General features: G+C 40.3%; 1 protein-coding gene across 3 annotated transcripts in view; it reads left to right on the forward strand.

The window, feature by feature from the left end:
- The first annotated feature begins 929 nt into the window (after positions 1 to 929).
- Positions 930 to 20,596, forward strand: part of DPY19L3 (dpy-19 like C-mannosyltransferase 3) — a 71,067-nt gene continuing 51,400 nt past the window's right edge. For 2 of the 3 annotated variants that reach the window (XM_057534645.1, XM_057534646.1), the window contains exons 1-3: positions 930 to 1,097; positions 2,867 to 3,008; positions 5,256 to 5,389. In XM_057534645.1, the coding sequence (XP_057390628.1) occupies positions 2,906 to 3,008; positions 5,256 to 5,389 (237 nt within the window). In that variant the 5' untranslated portion in view covers positions 930 to 1,097; positions 2,867 to 2,905. Of the gene's footprint in view, positions 1,098 to 2,866; positions 3,013 to 5,255; positions 5,390 to 20,596 lie in introns of those variants that run through there. The other variant, XM_057534647.1, reaches the window with a different exon arrangement.

Consider the following 20,596-nt stretch of genomic DNA (forward strand, 5'->3'; position numbering starts at 1 on the left):
AATCAATTAACATGTGCTCTGAGAATCTGCTGACAAAAGGCTTTACCTACTGTTCATCGCAGTGTGATTAAGAAAGATACCCACATATACAACACAGCAACTGCCCTCAGAAAAGGCTTACACTCTAGTTTGGAGACGGAGTAACACAGGAGACTAAGAAGACAGAGGACGTATTCTACACAAAATTGGGAAGAAGACAGCGCGCCCTGCCCCCCTCGCCAAAAAGAGGCGCGTCTTTGGAGATGCGAAAGTACCTCTGTAGGTGCTCTCACTGGCAGTCGGTAAAAGACTTCCAAACACAGACCACCGGCAGTTGGGGCCTGGGGGTGTTGCCAAGACCCGAGAAGGGGGCGCGCCAGGCCTTGGCAACGCGGGAAGCTGGGAGATGTCCGAGTGGTCGGACTGCTTCCGTCAATCGGGCCCTTACTGACCCCTCCACATCCACCAGCACAAGAGACAGGAGGGCACCGGCGCAAGAAAGAGTTTTTCGCGGCCCCCGGCCCGTCTCACCCTCCCCATCCGGGGGCCGAAGTGGTGCCGCCACCCCGCGGTCCGACCTGATGCCACCCTTACTCGCACCCCGGCCGTCTTCCCCCAAGCAGCGCCGCTAGCTCTGGCCTGGGGGTGGCGGGAGTCTGCATGGGCGAAGGTGGCCTAGGGCTCCTCGGTCGGTGGCGGAGGTCCAGTGCTCTTCAAGGGGTGCCGGGAGCGGCTGGACACAGCGGAACTCACCCGACAGCACAGCCTGGCAGCCGGAAGTGCGCCGCTTCCTTCCGGCCGGCGCCGCACGAGACGGGGCGGGGCGCCCCGGGAGGGGGAGGTGGCCCGCGCTGACGGACGGCTCCCGGGACCTATAGGCGCGGCCTCAGCGGCCCAGCCTCCCCGGCGCGCCCCCTCCCTGGGGCGGTGACTCCCCCCAGCCCCCCATTTCCAAGGTGCAGCACAAAGCTCCGCGGCTGCTGGGTTCTGGCTGTCCCCGCGGCGCTTTGCTGGCCGTAGTGCGGCCCCGCCCCCGCGGCCTTCTGCGCCCACGGCCGGCCGGCCGGCCGCCCTCCTTCCCGGTCCGGAGCCGCGCGCGAGGACGGCTGAGGCCGCAGGTCTGTGGCTGCGTGTCGGGCCGCGGGCAGCGCGAGGGGACGCGCGGGCGCGAGGCTCCGTCGGTGGCCCCGGACTGTCCGGCGGGCGGGTGGCGCTCCGCCCTTGCGTGGCGGCGTCCGGCTGAATCTGCCGCGAAGACCGAAAGCCCGCGGGCCACCCCGCTGCGTCGCTCAGGGTGGGGGCGCGGCTCCGGCCCTCGCGGCGTCTTCGGAGACCCGGTGTGGGACTGGGTGCCCCCTTGTCCTCCCGACGTGCGGGGCTGGGGGCGGCAGCTTGGGAGAGAGCAAGTTTGTCGAGGGCGGGGCGCCTTCTCGGGCGACTTCTTGCTTTGGCTATGCGGGCGGAGGGAAGGACTGGGTGGTCTCCGGCCTCGGCGGCCACGCCACTTCCTAGGTGAGCCGGAGCGAGTTACTGAACTTATCCGGCCCCTCAGCGTCTGGCGGGGACTCCGGTGGTGTAGATTGGGGTGCGGAGGTGAGCTGAATAATGTGCCCTGCAGCGTCCCGGGATGCCCAGTACGTGCTGGTTCTTCTAAGCAATGGAGAAAAAAAGCACACGCTCTCATTTCCCTTTTCAAACATTTAAGATGGCATTCCTTGTAATGTGATGGGGAAACTTTTGTTTCTTGGGCTCATGCAATTATCACACGTAGTTGGCACTTAAACATTTGTTGCCCTTCTGTCCTAACGTGTTACATTGTATCAGTTGTGGGATTTTTACAACTCCGCTTGGGGCCCTTAGAAAGGGCATGATTCTAGGATGAGGTAATTTGGGGGTAAGCTCATCTCTAGAGGTACGACTTTGCCCACACTCCTTTTCTCCCTGTTGCTCCAGATTCTCCATTTTCAGTGCTTGCACCTTTTTGCTTCTGACATTTTTTTTTTTTTTGTATGAATGGATGAATTGTATAACGTTGATTGGTGTGTTCTTTTCAGTAGAGCAACTTGTTTACCTTTAGGAGTTAATAAACTGCCCCGACAGTCGTGTCCGGCAACCGGTCATAGTTAATAAAGAGTTAGTTAAACGCTGTTCATTCGTCGGAGGAGTGACGCAGGATGTTCCGGGGGACTGTAGCCAGCTTACTCACTGCCACCACTCCCCTGCCTCCCACTTGCTGCTTCCAAACCAGGCTCCTGCTCCCTGCCGTCACTCCCACTGTTGCTGCCTGGTGTAGCAGCTGCCCTGATTGGCACACCCCGCCGTCCCCACTGAGGCATATTCCTAAAGCTTCCAGTGTGAATTGTTTGAAGGAACACCAGTATCAAAATCCAGATACCGGAGACAAAACAGTGTTTCCGTTCTTCAAAATCAGACTATCAACGATCAACAAATTTACTACTTAATACCTTTTCCATGGTTGGTACTATAGAAAATAATATAAAACTACCTAATTATGTGACAAAATACGTGGTAACTGCTATGACTCGGGAAGGGGAGAGATCAGTAGGGGTTGGTTCATCCCAAGAAAGAAGGCTTCCTGGAAGAAGGGTAGGGGCTTGTCTGTGATGCTCACCTGTGCTCCTAACTCTTGGCAGTGCCTGCCACAGGACAGGCGCTTCATAAATGTGGTTGTGTTAAAGAAATAGTTGTGTTGTGTCTTGAGAGTAGCTTTGATAGCTGGTTAAGGTTTGGATGGGAAAATGGGAGGGCGTGCTAAGAGAGGGAAAATGGCTCAGGTAAAGTCTCCAAAACACAGATGAGCACAGGCTGTATTTGGCAGAGAGGGTACTGACATATGGATGGTGGTTTACTTCTGTGTTGTTTGTAGGAGTGGTTGGAAGAACAATGCATGTGAGTCTTTGACACCATGATATCCATCAGGCAAAGAAAAGGAATACAAACCACAGAAGTTTCAGAGGATTACGTGGCACAAGAAGAAAATGTGAAGTTGGAAAATAAATTGCCATCTAGTAGGTGATTTAAATTAAAGCAGCATTTTGGATTGCTTTTTTGTCTGCATATTGAAATAATCACTCTCCAATAGGATAAAAATTTGGTGAGACCTAATAGGTGAAGAAACTTATTCTATTACCCGGATGTTTTAGTTTTACAGATGATTTGATGGCAATGTGATATTTGTTTTACAGTTATGATTAGATAAAAGACCTCTGATTATAGCCCTTTGCTTCTCAGCTGCCTGTTCAGTATAGTTACGCCAGTCTGATCCTTTGACTTTTGTAATACTTTTTCCCACTGTTCAGATTTTAGTCTACTTCTAATTTTTCTGGTTTGTGTATGCTATTCACAACTAGACAGCCTTACCTTGGGTGAGTTTCTCATTTCATTAAAGTATTGAAACATGAATGAAACTTTCTTTCATTCTTTATTTTCAGTTAAATTCCTGCAATTTTCTAATTTGCTTTTCTTTTTTTTTTTGGTGGGAAAAGTGGTCAGAATTTGGTAAATTGTTTAAATAATGTTGAAGACTCTTGCTAAGCCATACATCAGATGGCATTAATTACCAACTTCTTGCTTCCCGAGTTGCTTTCTTAGGCTAAGCATGGTCAGGATTTTTAAAAGCATGAAAAATTCCATGTCCATCAGCCATTTTGGATATCTGACAGAGTTTACATCAGCTGCAGCTAGAGCTAGTAAAGTAATTTGGGGTAACAGTTTTATTTTTTATTTATTTATTTTTTTGGTGGGGGTTAACAGTTTTATAAAATAAAAGTAATCTGTACTGATCAGTCATGCCATCCAACTCAGCCATCAGCAATTTGGGACAATACAGAGTACTTTCTGAAAATCTTATATAAAAACAAATAACAGGTTCAAGTTTGTCCTTTTAAATTAAAACATAACTTTGAGGACTGTTTATTTTACCAAAGCAGTATTTATTCATGTCAGAAAAAAAAATGAAAACTACAGAAAAGCAAAAATGAAGGAAAAAATACTCCCGCAAACCCACTCATCCTGAGATTACCACCTATGACACTTTGATTATCTTGCTGTCTAAATGTTGTTCTCTGTACGTGTACACCTACAGGCATTCAGATGTGTTTTTTCTCAAAATTGAGATCCTACACGCTGTTGTGTAACTTGCTATCTTTCTCTTGTGTTATGAACATATGTCAGTCAATGTATTTTTAAAATTTTGTCAGTGTGTAGTCACTGTGTGACTGTAGCATAATTTATTTAATTTCTTATTGAATATTTAGATGATTTTTAACCTTTTACCTGTACAAACTGAACTGTGATAAATATCCTTGTGGCCACATGTTTGTTTAAAACTTTATTTCTTTGGGGTGTATGCCTAGATTTACAATTATTGGTCAAATAGGGTGCTTATTTTGGTGGCTTTTATTTCCTATTGCCGTGTCGCATTCCAGAGAGGTATCAACTTATTCTAACACCAGCAGTGTTTAAAAAATGTCTATTTTTTTTAAAAAAGTCTATTTTTTGTATCCTTACCAAAACAGAGTACTAAGCATTTTTAAGCTATCAAATTGGCCAGTATTGTAAAAGTTATAGCTCTTCATTTTGCCTTGCATTTCATTAATACTAACTTTTTTTTTTCTATTAAGTTTATTGGCCATTTTTTCTTCTGTGCATTGCCTATTCATGTCCTTAATCAGTTTCCTACTGAAATATTCATTTTTTTTTATTATCCTGAAAGTATCCTATATTAAGGATATTTAACCTTTCTTGTATGTACTGTAAATATGTTTCCTAGTTTATATTCCTTTAACTTGTGTGATGGGGTTTAAAATTTTAAGTAATCAAGTTTGGGAGTAGCTTTTAATGTATAAACCACACATTGTAAGTAGATGATCTAAAAGACTGTTTATATTTTAGATCTGTAATCCATTTATTCCTCTATTTAAGAAACTTAGTAGTTAAACTAGGTCAAGCACAGGTCCTAGGTGTTAAGATGAATAAGATAGTATGCTTGTCCTCAAGACGCTTACATTCTAGTTGGCAAAATGGACAAATGAACAGTTAGATACAGTGGGGAAATAAAACTATAATAAAAGTATGAAAAGTATAAAAAGGTCTGTGGAATCACAAAACGGAACCCCTAGCTGTCTGCTGGAGACACGGAAAGCTTCACCACTGACAGGTAGCTGGAACTTGGCACGTTTGACAGTCTGAAATAGAACTATTAACTGCTTAATCCTTTACTGACTTGGTTTTTCATTTGTTCATTTTTCTAAAAGGTTGTACCAATAGAAGATTATGGACAATTCTGTCATTTACAATTGGTGGAACTGTTGCCCTTTGCATTGGACTTCTTACATCTGTCTACCTGGCCACTTTACATGAGAATGATTTGTGGTTTTCTAATATTAAGGTATGAACATTGTATGATTTACCCATCAGTGTCTCCAGTAGTTAGCTAGCCATTTAGATGAATGACCAAGACAGTTCCCTTTTGCCATAAAGAATCCAGTCTCTTGAAAGGTTTGGCTATAGAGTAAAATGACTTTTTCTTTGTTAGTTTAAAATAACATCAGAATTTTTATAATCAAGTGAGTTTTCCCATTTTCGTTAGTTTATTCATATTATGCATCAGTTACTCTAAACCAGTATTTTTCAAGCTGTAGGTTGTGAAGTTGGTGTAGTAGGTCATAAGTAGCATTTTTCATAATGAAATCAAATACAAGAGAATACTATCACATAGTAAGGTTGATAATTATTTGTGAAACTTTTATTTTAATTATATGTATGTATGTACAAACTGGGTCACAGTATAAATTTTTTTTTTCCCGTTGGGTACAGTAAAAAAAAAAAAAAAAAGAAAGAAAGAAAGAAAGAAAAAGAAAGCCAAAGCTACTGTTCTAAACCAAGGAGTTTTAATCTGGCTCCATGGATGACCTTGATGTGGTGTACCTTTCTAATAGTACGTGCAAAAGATGGAGAGGAAGCCATAGCTGTCATCAGGTTTTCAAGAGCGTGTGTGACTCTTTAAACACCAGTTTCCTTGTTGTCTTTCTCCTCCCTCCCTCCCTCCCTCTCTCTCTCTCTCTCTCTCTCTCTCTCTCTCTCTCTCTCCCCCCTCCGACATCCTTTAATTTGGCTTTGGTTCAGAGCAAGTATATCACTTAAAACTTACGCATTGCCAGTGCTTTTCATCCAAAACACTGCACATTGCCAGTGTTTTTCATCCAAATGTACCTTTCTTTTCATCAAAAATGTCATGATCTTTTACCTTATTTCTCACCATGGCTTTTTTTTTTTAAAGGAGAAGAGTTAATGATGTGATTGCTGAGTGTCTTCTAGAACTGGAATTCTAGGATTCCATGGAAGGAGACCTAAGGGATGGGGATATCTTTTTTTTTTTTTTTTAAAGATTTATTGATTGATTGATTGATTGCTATGTTGGGTCTTCGTTTCTGTGCTAGGGTTTTCTCTAGTTGCGGCAAGCGGGGGCCACTCTTCATCGTGGTGCGCGGGCCTCTCACTATCGTGGCCTCTCTTGTTGCGGAGCACAGGCTCCAGACGCGCAGGCTCAGTAGTTGTGGCTCACGGGCCTTGTTGCTCCGCGGCATGTGGGATCTTCCCAGACCAGGGCTCGAACCCGTGTCCCCTGCATTAGTATGCAGATTCTCAACCACTGCGCCACCAGGGAAGCCCCCCACCATAGCTTTTAATGATTAGTTGCTTACAAAGGTAAAATTGACTTTCACAGGGCAAAGATTTATCATCTATGAGAATATTCAAAAGTATCTATACAGAATGTAAAGACAGTTCCCAAAGAGAATTTTCCAAAATATTTTGAGCTTTGGCTCCGTTATTGGAATGAATCTCCAAAGGAGACTGCTTTGAATGACAAATTTTATTTTTATGAGTAATTTCTAGTATGTTTATTTTTAAAACCTGTCATATTACTTTATTAGATACAGCATGGACATATCTTTATACAAATAATCATGGTAACAAAAAATAATAATTCTTACCCTTCAGTGACAGTTGGTAGTTTTTCTTGTCAAGAAAAATTTTACTCACCTGTCTCTTTAAAATGGAGTACCTATAAACAGATTCCCTGGAATTAAGAAATTTAAAACTTATTTATTAATACAAGTATTTTGAATAAAGCCTGAAATTTCCCTTTGTGGGCATAAAGTCAAAATTAAATGCTAGTAACTGTATAGCAAGGAGACATGGTGAAAGAGATCACATAATTTTAAACTGTAAGTTTAGCTCTTTAAAGCTTATACGTGGCCCTACTAGCACCCTTAAATAGATATACCCCATCATCAAGAAACCTGAAGAAAAGTCCAGGCCATGTAGGGCTTTGTAGACCAGGCAGGAGTTGGAAGGATGTACTGATTCATCGTTTGTGAGGAGTGCAGTTGAGGAGGAAGAATTATCAGTGATGACCTTCTTTCTCCCGTTAGCAGAAGGATAGACGGGTAGATCTTCATTCGCTATGATCATGAACCCTGTGGGAGGAGCAAATCTGAAGGGTACAGTGACTTCTGACCAGCTACCTGGAGTTAAGCCACACTTTATAGGTTGAGGGCACAGTCCTCCCCAAAACTGACCCTTACTTCGGAAGCCAGTCACAACTTTGGCGGTCCCCAGGCTACTGTCACTTCTGACCAACTGGCTATCCATTCACTAAAATGACACGGAACTGAGGAAAGCTCTATACTTATAATTACAACTTTATTATAGAAATAGGATACAAATCAGAACCAGCCAAAGGGAGAGGCACATTGGGCAAAGTCTGGGAGAGTCCCAGACTCCAAGTTTCCACCGTCCTTTTCCTATAGAGTCAGGATGCATTACCCTCCTGGTACCTCAGTGTGCGACAATGTGTAGAGTATTGCCAGCCAGGGAAGCTTACCTGAGCTCTGGCGTTGAGAGTTTTTACTGGGGTTTCGTTATATATGCATGATTAATTAAATCATGGGCCACAAGGTTGAACTCAATCTCCAGCTGCTCTCCACTTGCCAGAGGTCGGGCTGATATCTGTTGGCTCAGAGCGCCAACCCTCTAAGCATACGGTTGGTCTTTCTGGCTTGGCCAGCTCCCATCCTGAGTCATCTCCTTAGCAAAAACATCTAGGGGCCCACCCTGAGTCACCTGTTAGCACAAGCTGTCAGATGTGGGCCAAGGAGCCCACCATGATAACAAAGATACTCTTGTCACAAGGAAATTCAAGGGTTTATTGGCTACCTCTCAGGAACTGGAGACAAAGGCCAACCACATTCTTTTTATATGCAGGAGGCAGCGAGGCGAGAAATGATGAGTTCAGGTTTGGATACATTGTGAGTCACTTTCAAAACAATCCAAGTAAAGATACGGAATAAGGGGAGCTGGATTTATGGATCTGAAGGCAGGAGTTCCGTGTGTGTTGGAAATGGACCTTTTCATGTTACCAGCTTGTAGCTGTGTGGGCAGGATTGTTTGAGGAGTATGTAGCGTGAGAAGAAAGAGACCGGAGGCCAGATTCTGTCTCTGCCTCAGACACAGGCTGGGAGAAGCTGGGAGACAGGCGCACCCTCTCACAGGCCTCCCCGCACCACCCCCACCCCTTACACTTAAAGTTGAGCTCAAAGTCTTGGTGCGTTTCTCCCTCTCTATTCAAGCTCTCTCTGTTTTTTTTTCACCCCTGTGTCACAAGAGGAATCCTCAGATGTTGTAATCATTTCTCAAACCAGATGATAGGCTGGCTTATTTTTCATCTTAGAATTATCTAGACCCAGTGGTCTCCAGCAGAACTCTCTGTACTGAAGGAAATGATCTAAATCTACACTGTCCAGTACGGTAGCTGCCAGCCTGATGTAGTGATTGAACACTGGAAATGTGGCTAGTGCAACAGAGGAACTAAATTTTAAATTTTATTTAAATTGAACTTTAATTTTAAAGTGCTTATACATTTTCTGTGAATAAACCAGTGAAATCAGCCATTACTGATCAACGGTATTACTTAGCCAAAGGGAAAGCTCATTTTCAGAGTTTATACACCTTCCTAAATTTACTCCTTTACATCATTTTCATCTTGGGGGATGATGGGAATATTTGAGAAGTGTAAATCTATTTCCCTTTTTTATTTGAGTTATAACTTATCAAAATTGCCAGGGTAGTTTTTTATGTAAATACTTTGATCTTTTGAATACTTTGAATTAGTTGTAATTATTCAGAGACTAAAAATATTGCTAATAAAATAGACTAATCATACATTCAGTTTATGCATTCAAAGTAATTTTTTTAAATGTTCATAGCAGTGTTAGTATTTCATATGTGGGAACCCTGGGACAGAGGAACTTGAAAGCTGAAAAGAAGAAGATGTTGGTTTAAATGGTCACAGAAAATGTGTATGTAGTATCCTTTCCTAGCATACTTTTTAAATTAAAAAGTTAGTTTCCTGTTGTCTTAACCATTGTGTTATATTGCCCTTGCTGCGAAATTTAAAGTATAAGAGATTTTTTTAAATATCCTTGATTGAATGTCTGCTATGTCCTTGGCACTGTTATAGGTGCATTTTACATTTATTTTATTTAATCTGGCTGTTTCCAAAGCCCAAACATTTTAACTCTAACTTGTCCTTTAAATGCAACCTGCTATTTTTTTTGCTGCTCTTTATTATAAACAAAACAAACTACAGGGTTTAAAGCCCATACTCTTACTCGCTGTGCTCCCGTTACAGTGCCTGGCACCTCATCAGTGCTGAGGAGACAGTGGTCTGCTGGAGTAGAGTTAACCTCTAGGGGTGAGGGAGTGGTGTAGGCAGGGGAGGCAGGGAGACACCTGGCTGCTGTAAAGAACCTGGGTTGGAATTGGAGCAAAAGAATGCACCTTTGGAGCCTGCCTCCAGGGATAGGACATAGTACTAGCAAGTGGGGAGCCAGTCATTGCATTTTTAATGATTTGTGTTTCGTAGGTGCTGGAGTGAATCTCTGTATGGTCTCGATTGTTTTTCTTTTTGGAACATTGTGTTTTTTATTGCACACACCATACTGTGACAACAACAAAAACTTTTTTTAATGAAAAACATTACTTAGTATTCACCATTAACAAAAAACAATTTTCATTTTTCCCTTCCATTCTTCATCCTGTACGTGTATATATTTTACTTATTTATGACCCCAATATAGATAGTTTTTACAATCATCATGTGCTTTTTCCATATACAATTATATGTTTTCACAAACACTCACAATTATTATATAAATGAATAGCTATATACTTTAATATTTTTGACATTTTTATACCCTTGGTCATCTCACTATTTCCATGCTCCCAACTTGGGGTAGATTGTTTCTAATTGTGTGGTTAGACCCCTAAAACTGCTTACTTAACTTCTCATTTTAAAGCAGCAGGATAAAGATGTCAGTTCCTTCTTTTTTTTAGAATTACCTCAGAGCAATGAAAGAAAATGAAAAATAGATTCCTTCTTTGATGAAACTAAGAGAGGTCTGTAATCTGGAACCACAATATATGAGGAAGGGCTGCCAAATCCAGTGAAACTCCAAGGAGTGTAGAAAGATGCTGAGAGAGAACTCTCAAAGCTTCAGATTTTAGATAAAGCTGCCAAAGTTTAGTCCTTCAAAGTCACTGACATATCCTGAGGGATAAACCAGTGGTCCCCTGTGTGAGACCATGGGACTAGATGTGAGGAGTAATGACAGAAGCTTTCCTGTATACACTTTGGTGTGAAAGAGAAACAAGGTAGGCTGAAAGGAGTAATCACAGAGACAAACCATTTTTGTAAAAGTAGAGTTTAAGCAGACCAGGATAAAGAAAGAAAACTTGCATTTTCAACAGCCCTGAAGTTGCCGATCTCTGAAGACTAAAATGAGGAAAAGACTAAAGAGCTCACTCTTGTAATCCACTCTGTATCACCAGAAAAATTCTTGCTGGCCTGAGTTATGTCCCAGGCCTCTCCCCTACATGTAGCTGATTTGGTAAGAACTTGCCACATTTAGAAATGACTAGTAATCAGAAAGGAACTAGCACAGGATCTGTACAATGACACTGCAAGAGAAAGGGAAGAGAAAAACAAGAACAAATGATACATGAAGAACCAGAAAACTTTTACAGCAGAGGCGTGATGATTGTGGCCAAACATGTCACGTTAAAAAACATAATAGAGCATTTGCCACTGTAGAAGGTGAATTCAAAGCAGGAATGTAAGAATGTATATACCATCTTCAAAGAGATTTGTAGGAAGATAAAAGGAAATGAAACATGAGCTGGCAGAACTTAGTCAAGAAATAGAATATTTAAAGATATAACCATAATAGAAATCATGACTATGTAGGAAGCAACACACAGGACACCAGAATCTGCAAAAAGCACAGAAGAGAAAAGTTGGACAGGACTGATGAAAGTAAACAAAATGAAATAGAATTAGTAAAGTTAAAATATTAGAAGTGACAGCTAAGGAAGACAACAGCAAGATTGCATAATTTGTGTCCCAAAGGAAGCAAAACCATGAAACGGGGAAAAAAATGTTTAAATCTGTAATTCAAGAAAACTTTCCAAAAATAAAGGAATACTTGAATCTACAAACTGAACGGGCATGATGGGTCCCAGGAACATTTGGCCTAGAAAAATCATTAGCAGGATATAGCTACGAAATTGCTGTACCTAAATAGTAAGAAACCTTTGGACATCCGGACAAAAGATCAAGTTACCTATATGAGGAAACAAAGGTCAGTCTGGCTTCCAAGTTTTCCAAGTAACATGTAGTTACTCAAAGACCTTGAATGATGTCTACAAAGGACTCACGTAAAAGAAAGTGATTTATGTATTTTAACCCAGTTATTCCATCATATATAAAGCGCCATTCAAATGTTTTTGACCCTGAGAAATATGTATTTTTAAGAACACCTGGAGAAATTGGTAGAGGAAAAACTTTATCCAGTCAAGAGATAAAAGGCAAAACAATGTTAGAAAGATTGTGAAATTTAACTGTAGGACTAAGACTAAATAGTTACAGAAAAAAATATATATGATATAAATAATGTAATAACATATAATAATGTTATTATGTAATAGTAACACAATAACAGTGTAATAATTATATAACACAAGTTAGAAGAGGAAGGGAAAGAAAAGGTAAAAGATGGTGGAAGTATCCTGATGTATCTTTTATATCTAAAAGTCAAAAAGTTTCAACTAAAAGTGATGTCAAGAAACACACACACAGTATATATAAAGAAAATTCCAAGAAAAATAATATCAAGTAAAATTGGGCAGGGGAGAAGTATAAATTTCATAAGATTGTCATAACTTGTTACAGGAAGTCAGTAGATACTAGCCATAGAAACAAAGAATTAAGTTATCCTCTGAAGTTATAAAGAAAGGTAACCCCTAGAACAAAAACATCAACCTTCCAAATTAAAGATGTGTACACACACACACATATTGAAACAAGCTGACACAGATCATGTAGTGAAGGATTTGTTCTAAAGAGCAGTAAAAAGCATGATACAATATGTATTAATACAAGTATGTCTAATTATTTTTGATTAAATAAGTATCAATGGGTTTTACTCACCTAATAAAAACTCTGGATCACAAAGCAAAATCCAAATCACATCATATATGCATAAGATCCTCCCAGAACAGTAAGAATCCTTCTGAGACAGATTAGGCCAAAGGTGTGGACAAGGACTTAATAAATGCAGAAAGGGGAAAGAAAGTATCAGACAAAGTATTAAATGAGGCAAAGAAGGGCAATATTTCAGTGATAAAGATACAAACCACAAGTATGACTATCCATGCATCAGATAATCGCAATATTTACAAAGCAGAAACCACAGGAAATGCAAGAAGAGTATAGAAATACATTAGTATTGAGGAGTTTTAATTCTTTTCCAGTTCATATAAAAGCAAGTGGACAAAAATAAGTAAGGATATAGAAGACCTAGTGAAAATATTGAATATGATAGATCTAATCTGTAAATATCTAAAGAGAGAATATACATTCCTCTCCAGTATCCACAGAACATTCACTAAAACATTGATAAATTAAGCCGTAAGGAAAAATCTCAGATCCAAAAATACAGAAATTATATGGACAGTATTCTCTAATCACAGTGTGATAGCGCATAGTCTTGGCTTGTTCCTGACTTTGGGCATAAAGGTCACAGTATCCTCTTTTGTTAATTTATTCATTCACTTAAATAAAAATTGCAGATAACTAATTAAAAAGAAAAATTGCTTACTATCTGGAAATTTTAAAATATTTAAAAAGTAACTTTTGGGCCACAGGTAATTAAAACTGAATTTATAGAAATTATAAATGAAATCTAGAAAATGATGAAAACCATATTTCAGGATTATGGAATATACCTAAAAGAGTACTCAGAAGAAAATTTGTAGCTGTAAATACTATATTATGAAATAATTAATATATTATGAAATAAATGAATTATTCCACTTATGAAATCTCACAACAGAAGGAGGGATAAAGGTAAAAGAAATTGATCACCTAGAAAGTAGGAAAACATTTCATAAATCAGTGGTTATTTGGGGGGGTGAAAACTAAAGAAACGAAAGAAAGATAAAGATGGGGTAGGAAATGAAAATATCCAAAATAAGAAATAACACGGAAATAATTACAGAGATGGAACTTCCCTGGCGGTCCAGTGGTTAAGACTCCGTGCTTCCACTGCAGGGGGCACAGGTTCGATCCCTGATAGGGAGACTAAGATCCCACATGCCGTGTGGCACGGCCAAAAAAAAGAAGAAATAATTACAGAGATCATAACCATAGAGACCATGAAATAAGAAAGAGCCAGATGAGACTATTTTGTTTGATTTTATGCAAATTAGATGAATAGATGAAATGGGTGATTTCCTAGAAGAATATTTTTTTTTAATATTTATTTTATTTATTTATTCTTATTATTTTTTGGTTGTGCTGGATCTTAGTGGTGGCACGCACGGGATCTTCATTGCGGCATGCAGGATCTTTAGTTGTGGCGTGCGGACTTCTTAGTTGCAGCATGCAAACTCTTAGTTGTGGCATGCACGCGGGATCTAGTTCCCTGACCAGAGATCAAACCCAGGCCCCCTGCATTGGGAGTGCAGAGTCTTACCCACTGGACCACCAGGGAGGTCCCTAGAAGAACATTAATTACCAAAATGGCCCCAGTAAACACAATTATTTCTGTAGATGTGATAGAGAACACTTGAAAAATATTGTACCTACCTATCCCCCATCCCCAAAATACCAGACCCTGTTGATTTTATGGAGGAATTCTACCAAACTCTTAAAGAACCAAAATATTCCAATGCTATTTGAGCCATTCTAGAACACTAAAGAGGAAGAAAACTTCCAAATTATTGCTATAAACCAGGTATTACACACCAAAACTGAGGATCAGAATATAACTACAGTCAGTTCTTATTCCCACCAGTTATGTTCTATAAAGTCATTGAGAATAGTGAATTAGCGAATACTGAACCGTGGCTCCCGGGGAAATATGTACATATGTATAGACACACTCATATCACACATAGGTTACAATCTTAAATCCTAAAAGCTCCTCCTGGTAGATTCTCTTTTTTCACAAAAGAGAAAGTGAGCGTCAGAAGTGTTAAGTGAGTTGCCCGAGGCCATCCACTAACTGGTGCCAGAGCTGGGATTCAAACCTTCTGTGACTGGCCCCAGAGCTGGGGCTTCTCGCACTGTGCTGCGCTGCCCCTTATGGTCCTTATCCCCTGATCATCTCTGTATGAGAGCTGGAGCAAGAGGCAGACCACAGCTGGCAACCATGCACATCAGGCAACTCACATGTCTACAGATGCCTGCAAAATACAGCAAGTACTGATTTTTGTCATTTTTGTTGTTACAAATTTTAGCTAGTAGGCAAATTCGCAAATAGGAAATCCATGAATAATGAGGATCAACTGCATATAATCTAGATAATATTAAAAAAACAAAACTCAGAGACTAATCCCACTATAAATATTGGACCCAAATTCCTAATTAATGCTAGTAAAGAGGGTCCAGTAGCACATTAAAGCATACCACACCATGAAAAAGTCATTCTTCTGCCAGGAATGCAAAGGAGATTGTTGGGAAATATATACTTTTTTTTTTTTCTATATTAGTACCTCAAAAGATGTAAAAAAAGGTATTTGAAAAAAATTCAACGTCAATTCTTTGTAACATACATAACTCAAAATAGGAATAGACTAGGTGAGCCCATCACATCAGTAGAATACACAAATAAAAACCATGTGATTATCTCAAAAAACACAGGAGAAGCATTTAACAAAGTTTGACAACCTTTATGATAAAAATGCTCAACTATCTAGAAATAGAAGAGAATTTTAGCCTCATAAAGGGCATTTGTCAAAAACCCACAGTTAAGAGCATACTTAATGATGGAAGACTGAGCGCTTTCTCCCTAAGATCAGGAACAAGACAAGGATTTCTGCTGTAGCCACTTGTATTCAACATTGTACTAGACAGTTTGTCAGGGAAATAATGGCAAGAAAATGAAATGAAAGGTATGAAGTAAAACTGTCTCTATTTGTAGATGACACGTATATAGAATCCACTAAAAAAAACTATTAGAACTAATAAATGAGTTTATCAGGGTTGCAGGATACAAGATCAATATGCAGAAATTAGTTGTATTCCTATACAGTAGCAGTGAGCAATCCAAAAATGAAATTAAGAAAACAATTCCAGGGCTTCCCTGGTGGCACAGTAGATAAGAATCCATCTGCCAATGCAGGGGACACGGGTTTGAGCCCTGGTCCGGGAAGATCCCACATGCTGCGGAGCAACTAAGCCCGTGCGCCACAACTACTGAAGCCCACACGCCTAGAGCCTGTGCTCCGCAACAAGAGAAGCCACTGCGATGAGAAGCCTACACACCGCAACGAAGAGTAGCCCCTGCTCGCCACAACTAGAGAAAGCCCGTGTGCGGCAACGAAGACCCAGCACAGCCAAAGATAAAATAAATTTATTTTAAAAAAAAAGAAAGCAATTCCACTTACACATCAACAAAAAGTAAAATACTTAGGAATAAATTTAACCAAAAAGTATAAAACTTAAACCATATCCATGCATTGAAGACAGTATTGTTAAGATAGCAATACTCCCCAAGTTCAACATGATCCCTCTCAGAATCCCAGGTGGATTTTTTGCAGAAATTGACAAACTGATCCTAAAATTTATGTGGAATAAGAGACCCAGAATAGGCAAAACAATTTTGAAAAAGAACAAAGTTGGGAGACTCACACTTCCTGATTTCAAAACCTGCAATATCAAGGCTACAATAATCAAGAGAGTGTAGTGCTGGCTTAAGAATGGACATATAGATCAATGGAATGGAATTGAGTCCAGAAATATATACCTTACGTTTATGGTCAGTTGATTTTCAACAGAGGTACCAAGACAAATGGAGAAAGAATAGTCTTTTTAACAAATGGTCTGGAGACAACTGGATATTTACATGCAAAAGAATGAATTTGGGCCCTTTTCTCATACTACATGCAAAAACTAACACAAAATGGATCATAGACCCAAATGTAAGGGCTAAGACTATGAAACTTTTAGAAGAAAACATAAATAAATTTTCATGGCCTTGGGTTGGCCAAGCTTTCTTAGATACAACACCAAAAGCACAAGTGACTGAAGGAAAAGTAGTTAAATTGGACGTCATCAAAGTTAGAAACTTTTGTGCTCCAAAGTACACCATCACGAAAGTGAAAAGACAACACTCAGAGTGGGAGAAAATATTTACCAATCATGTCTGGTAAGGGATTTGTATCTAGAAAATATAAATAACTATTACAACTTAATGATAAAAAGACAACCTAAAATTTAAAATGAGCAAAGGACTTAATAGACATTTCTCCAAAGATGATTTACATATGGCCAACAAGCACATGAAAAGATGCTCAGCCCCATTAACTACCAGGGAAATTGAAATCAAAACCACAGTGAGATAACACTTCACACCTACTAGCAGGGTTATTATAAAAAGACATAATAACAACTGTTGACAAGGATGTGGAGCAGTTGGAACCCATCTACGCTGCTGGTGGGAATGTAAGATGATGCAACCACTTTGAAAAAAGTCCAGCAGGTCCTCAATCAGACAGAGTTATCGCATGATCTTAGCAATTCTACTCCTAAGGGTATACCCAAGAAAAATGAAAACATATCCACAAAAAAATTGTAAACAAATGTACATAACAGCATCTTTCATAATAGCCAAAAAGAGGAAACAACTCTAATGTCATCAGTGGATGAATGGGTCAAGAAAAGGTGGTATATCCATACGATGGAATATTATTCAGCAGTTTTGAAATGAATCGCTGATACATGCTACAGCATAGACGAACCTTGAAAACATGCTAATTGAAAGAAGCCAGGTGCAAAGGACACATATTCAATAATTCCAGGAGAGGCCAATCTAAAGAGACAGAAAGTAGATTGGTGATTGCTTAGGGTTAGAGGGCGTGTGGAATTTGCAGGGTGACAGCCCAGGAGTGTGGGTAATGAAAATGTTCCAAAATTGATTGTGCTGATGGATTCATAACTCTATGAATATAGTAAAAGCCACTGACTTGTACACTTTAAAAGGGTAAATTGTATGGTATGTGAATTCTATCTCAGTGAAATTTAAAAGACTAGATGCATATTTTTTGTTTAAATATAGCATGCATACATCTAAGACCAAATGTTAAGATCTTACTGATTAGGGAAACACTAGAACAATGGTATTCAAAAGAAATTTCTGTTGGCTGAAGAGTTCTTTATCTGTGCTGTGGTAATACTATAGCCATTGTCCAAATATGCTCAGGAACTGAGAAAATGAACTTTTAATTGTTTTTTAAATTTATTTATCTATGTATGTATTTATTTGCTGCGTTGGGTCTTTGTTGCAGTGCGCAGGCTTCTCATGGTGGTGGCTTCTCTTGTTGCGGAGCACAGGCTGTAGGTGCGCACGTTTCAGTAGTTGTGGCACATGGGCTCAGTAGTTGTGGCACACGGGCTTAGTTGCTCCGCAGCATGTGGGATCTTCCCGGACCAGGGCTTGAACCATGTCCCCTGCATTGGCAGGCGGATTCTTAACCACTGCGCCACCAGGGAAGCCCCTGAATTTTTAATTGTAATTAAATTAAGTAGGCACATGTGGCCCACATTAAATCCTTCAGGAAATCCCAATCAGTTTTCTTTTGACAGTATCTAGAATCCAATCACCTCTCACAACCTCCGCCTTTGTCTCTACCAGGATTACTTCAGCAGCCCCCTTCCTGGTTTCCCGGCTTTGCCCTTGCCCCATAGAATCTATTCTGAACACAGCAGCCAGTGCGATTCTTTTAAATGTATAGCGGGGTATGTCTCTGCTCAAAACCCTTCACATTCAAACTCAGCATGTCTAAAACCAAACTCCTGACCTCCCCACCTCCTGCACACACACCTTCTAGCTCAGAGTACGAGCTGAGAGTCCTTGTGTCTCCCAGACTCTGTGGCCCAGCCCCTAACCCCACATTACATCTCAGATTCTACTTCTGCCCCTACAGCCCCCCGACCTTATTACTGCCCCTTCCTTGTTCCCTCCACTCCAGCCACGCTGTCTTCCTAGCTGATCTCCAGGGTGCATGTGGGCTGTTTTGTCTGACTGATGGGCTCTCCCCTCAGATATCCACATGGCTCACTACCTCACCTCTTCCGGTCTCTGGTCAGTGTCGCTTCATCAGTGAGGCCTTCCCTGCCCACCTCCAGGATCACGGCACCACCCCCTTCCCTCCCTATACCACTTCTCTGCTTTCCTTTTTATATTTTACTTGTTTATTTGTTCCCGTCTCCTTCTGCTCTAGATTATAAATTCCATGAAGGCAGAGATTTGTGTCTCTTTTCTTCCCTGCTAAATCTCCCAGCAAAAGAATGCTTGTCAATTGTTGGTGGTCACTAGGTATTTGTTGAATGAATAAATGAATGGATGGATGGATGAATGAATGAGTGAATGATGAAGATCGATTGGAGGAAGAAGATACCAATTAGAAGCACAGAATCCAGTGGGGAGGCTAGTTTAATAGGCAAAGAATTGTCATTCCTTCTAATTGATACCTGTCTTTCCTTGAACAGTCATTTTCTTTTTTAAAAAATGCATTGTTCTTTCTCATTGAAACTAAAACTCCTTGGGATCAAGGACTGAATTCTTACACCTTTTTGTTTCCTCAGCAAATAAACGTTCAGTTATAAGGAAAGGTAATTCTCATTTGGCCAAAAGTACTCAAGTCACTCAATTTTTTTAAGTCTTTTTTCCTTATGCTAACATTTTTTCTTATTTATTTGATTTTATAGAATTTGCATATCTTCCCATTGAATACTCCTGCAAAGCAAGGAATCTTTAGACCAAATAGGGTTAATCCGCACGGTGGTAACTATGGTAGAACCACAACTAATAATTGCTTCAGCCGAGCCCAGTGGAAATACTGTCACTTCAACAATAGTCTGACCTAGTCACAAACACTGCTTGGCAGCTGTCACATGTCATGGCTTTTAATCAACTCTAGGGCAAGAATCATTCCATTCTAACAGATGGACATGAATTTAACCAGACAATAAACCGTGCATGTGCCATGAATACGTTTGCTGAGGGCATGATTCCCTGTACAGAACTTTAAGAACAGCTGTCTTATCATGAGCTACTGTTGCTTGCTTGGTGAGATGATTTGTTAACCTAATTCTGAAAGATTACATTTGTCTTTAATGTAATCTTTAATATTAATGTTATCTTTAATGTTAATCTTTCTTTTTTTTTTTTTTTTTTTTGTATTAAGAGATTAGAATTGGTCCCTGATCAGATTCAGGGCCAGTTGCTTCTCGGAATGTTTGGTGATATTCTTTTTAAAGTTTTTTTAATTTTTATTTATTTATTTATTTATGGCTGTGTTGGGTCTTCGTTTCTGTGCGAGGGCTTTCTCTAGTTGTGGCAAGTGGGGGCCACTCTTCATCGCGGTGCGCAGGCCTCTCATTATCGCGGCCTCTCTTGTTGCGGAGCACAGGCTCCAGACGCGCAGGCTCAGTAATTGTGGCTCACGGGCCTAGGTGCTCCGCGGCATGTGGGATCTTCCCAGACCAGGGCTCGAACCTGTGTCCCCTGCATTGGCAGGCAGATTTTCAACCACTGCACCACCAGGGAAGCCCCAATGTTAATCTTCCAATGGCTTCCCCACTACCAGTTGCCTAGTTGTTTGGGGGGGGGGGCAATTTTTATAAACAAAAGTTACTTACATGAGATTTTTTTAAACTAATGATATGGTTCCTTTGCAAATTTGGTGTCATTTGTCTAAAAGGGCTTGTTACCTTTTGTGTGTTGCCAGGGCATGCAAATCATTAGTTGCATGCCCTGGCAACATTAATTAGTCATTTTTTTTTCTTCACGCCAATTTCCTTTTAGTACTTCTATTAAATTACTATATTAACTGCTACTTAAATGGCTTTAGCTGTACAATTTCTTAAAAATACAATTATTTTGTCTTTCTGCTTTTTTCTGTCATCTTCAGAGACGATGTTTTTTATTCTCTCAACAGTGCTTCCCCTGTGGAACTTGTGCAATTTAAA

Source organism: Balaenoptera acutorostrata, chromosome 19 (genome assembly GCF_949987535.1).
Source record: "Balaenoptera acutorostrata chromosome 19, mBalAcu1.1, whole genome shotgun sequence".
In the NCBI taxonomy this organism is placed as follows: domain Eukaryota; kingdom Metazoa; phylum Chordata; class Mammalia; order Artiodactyla; family Balaenopteridae; genus Balaenoptera; species Balaenoptera acutorostrata.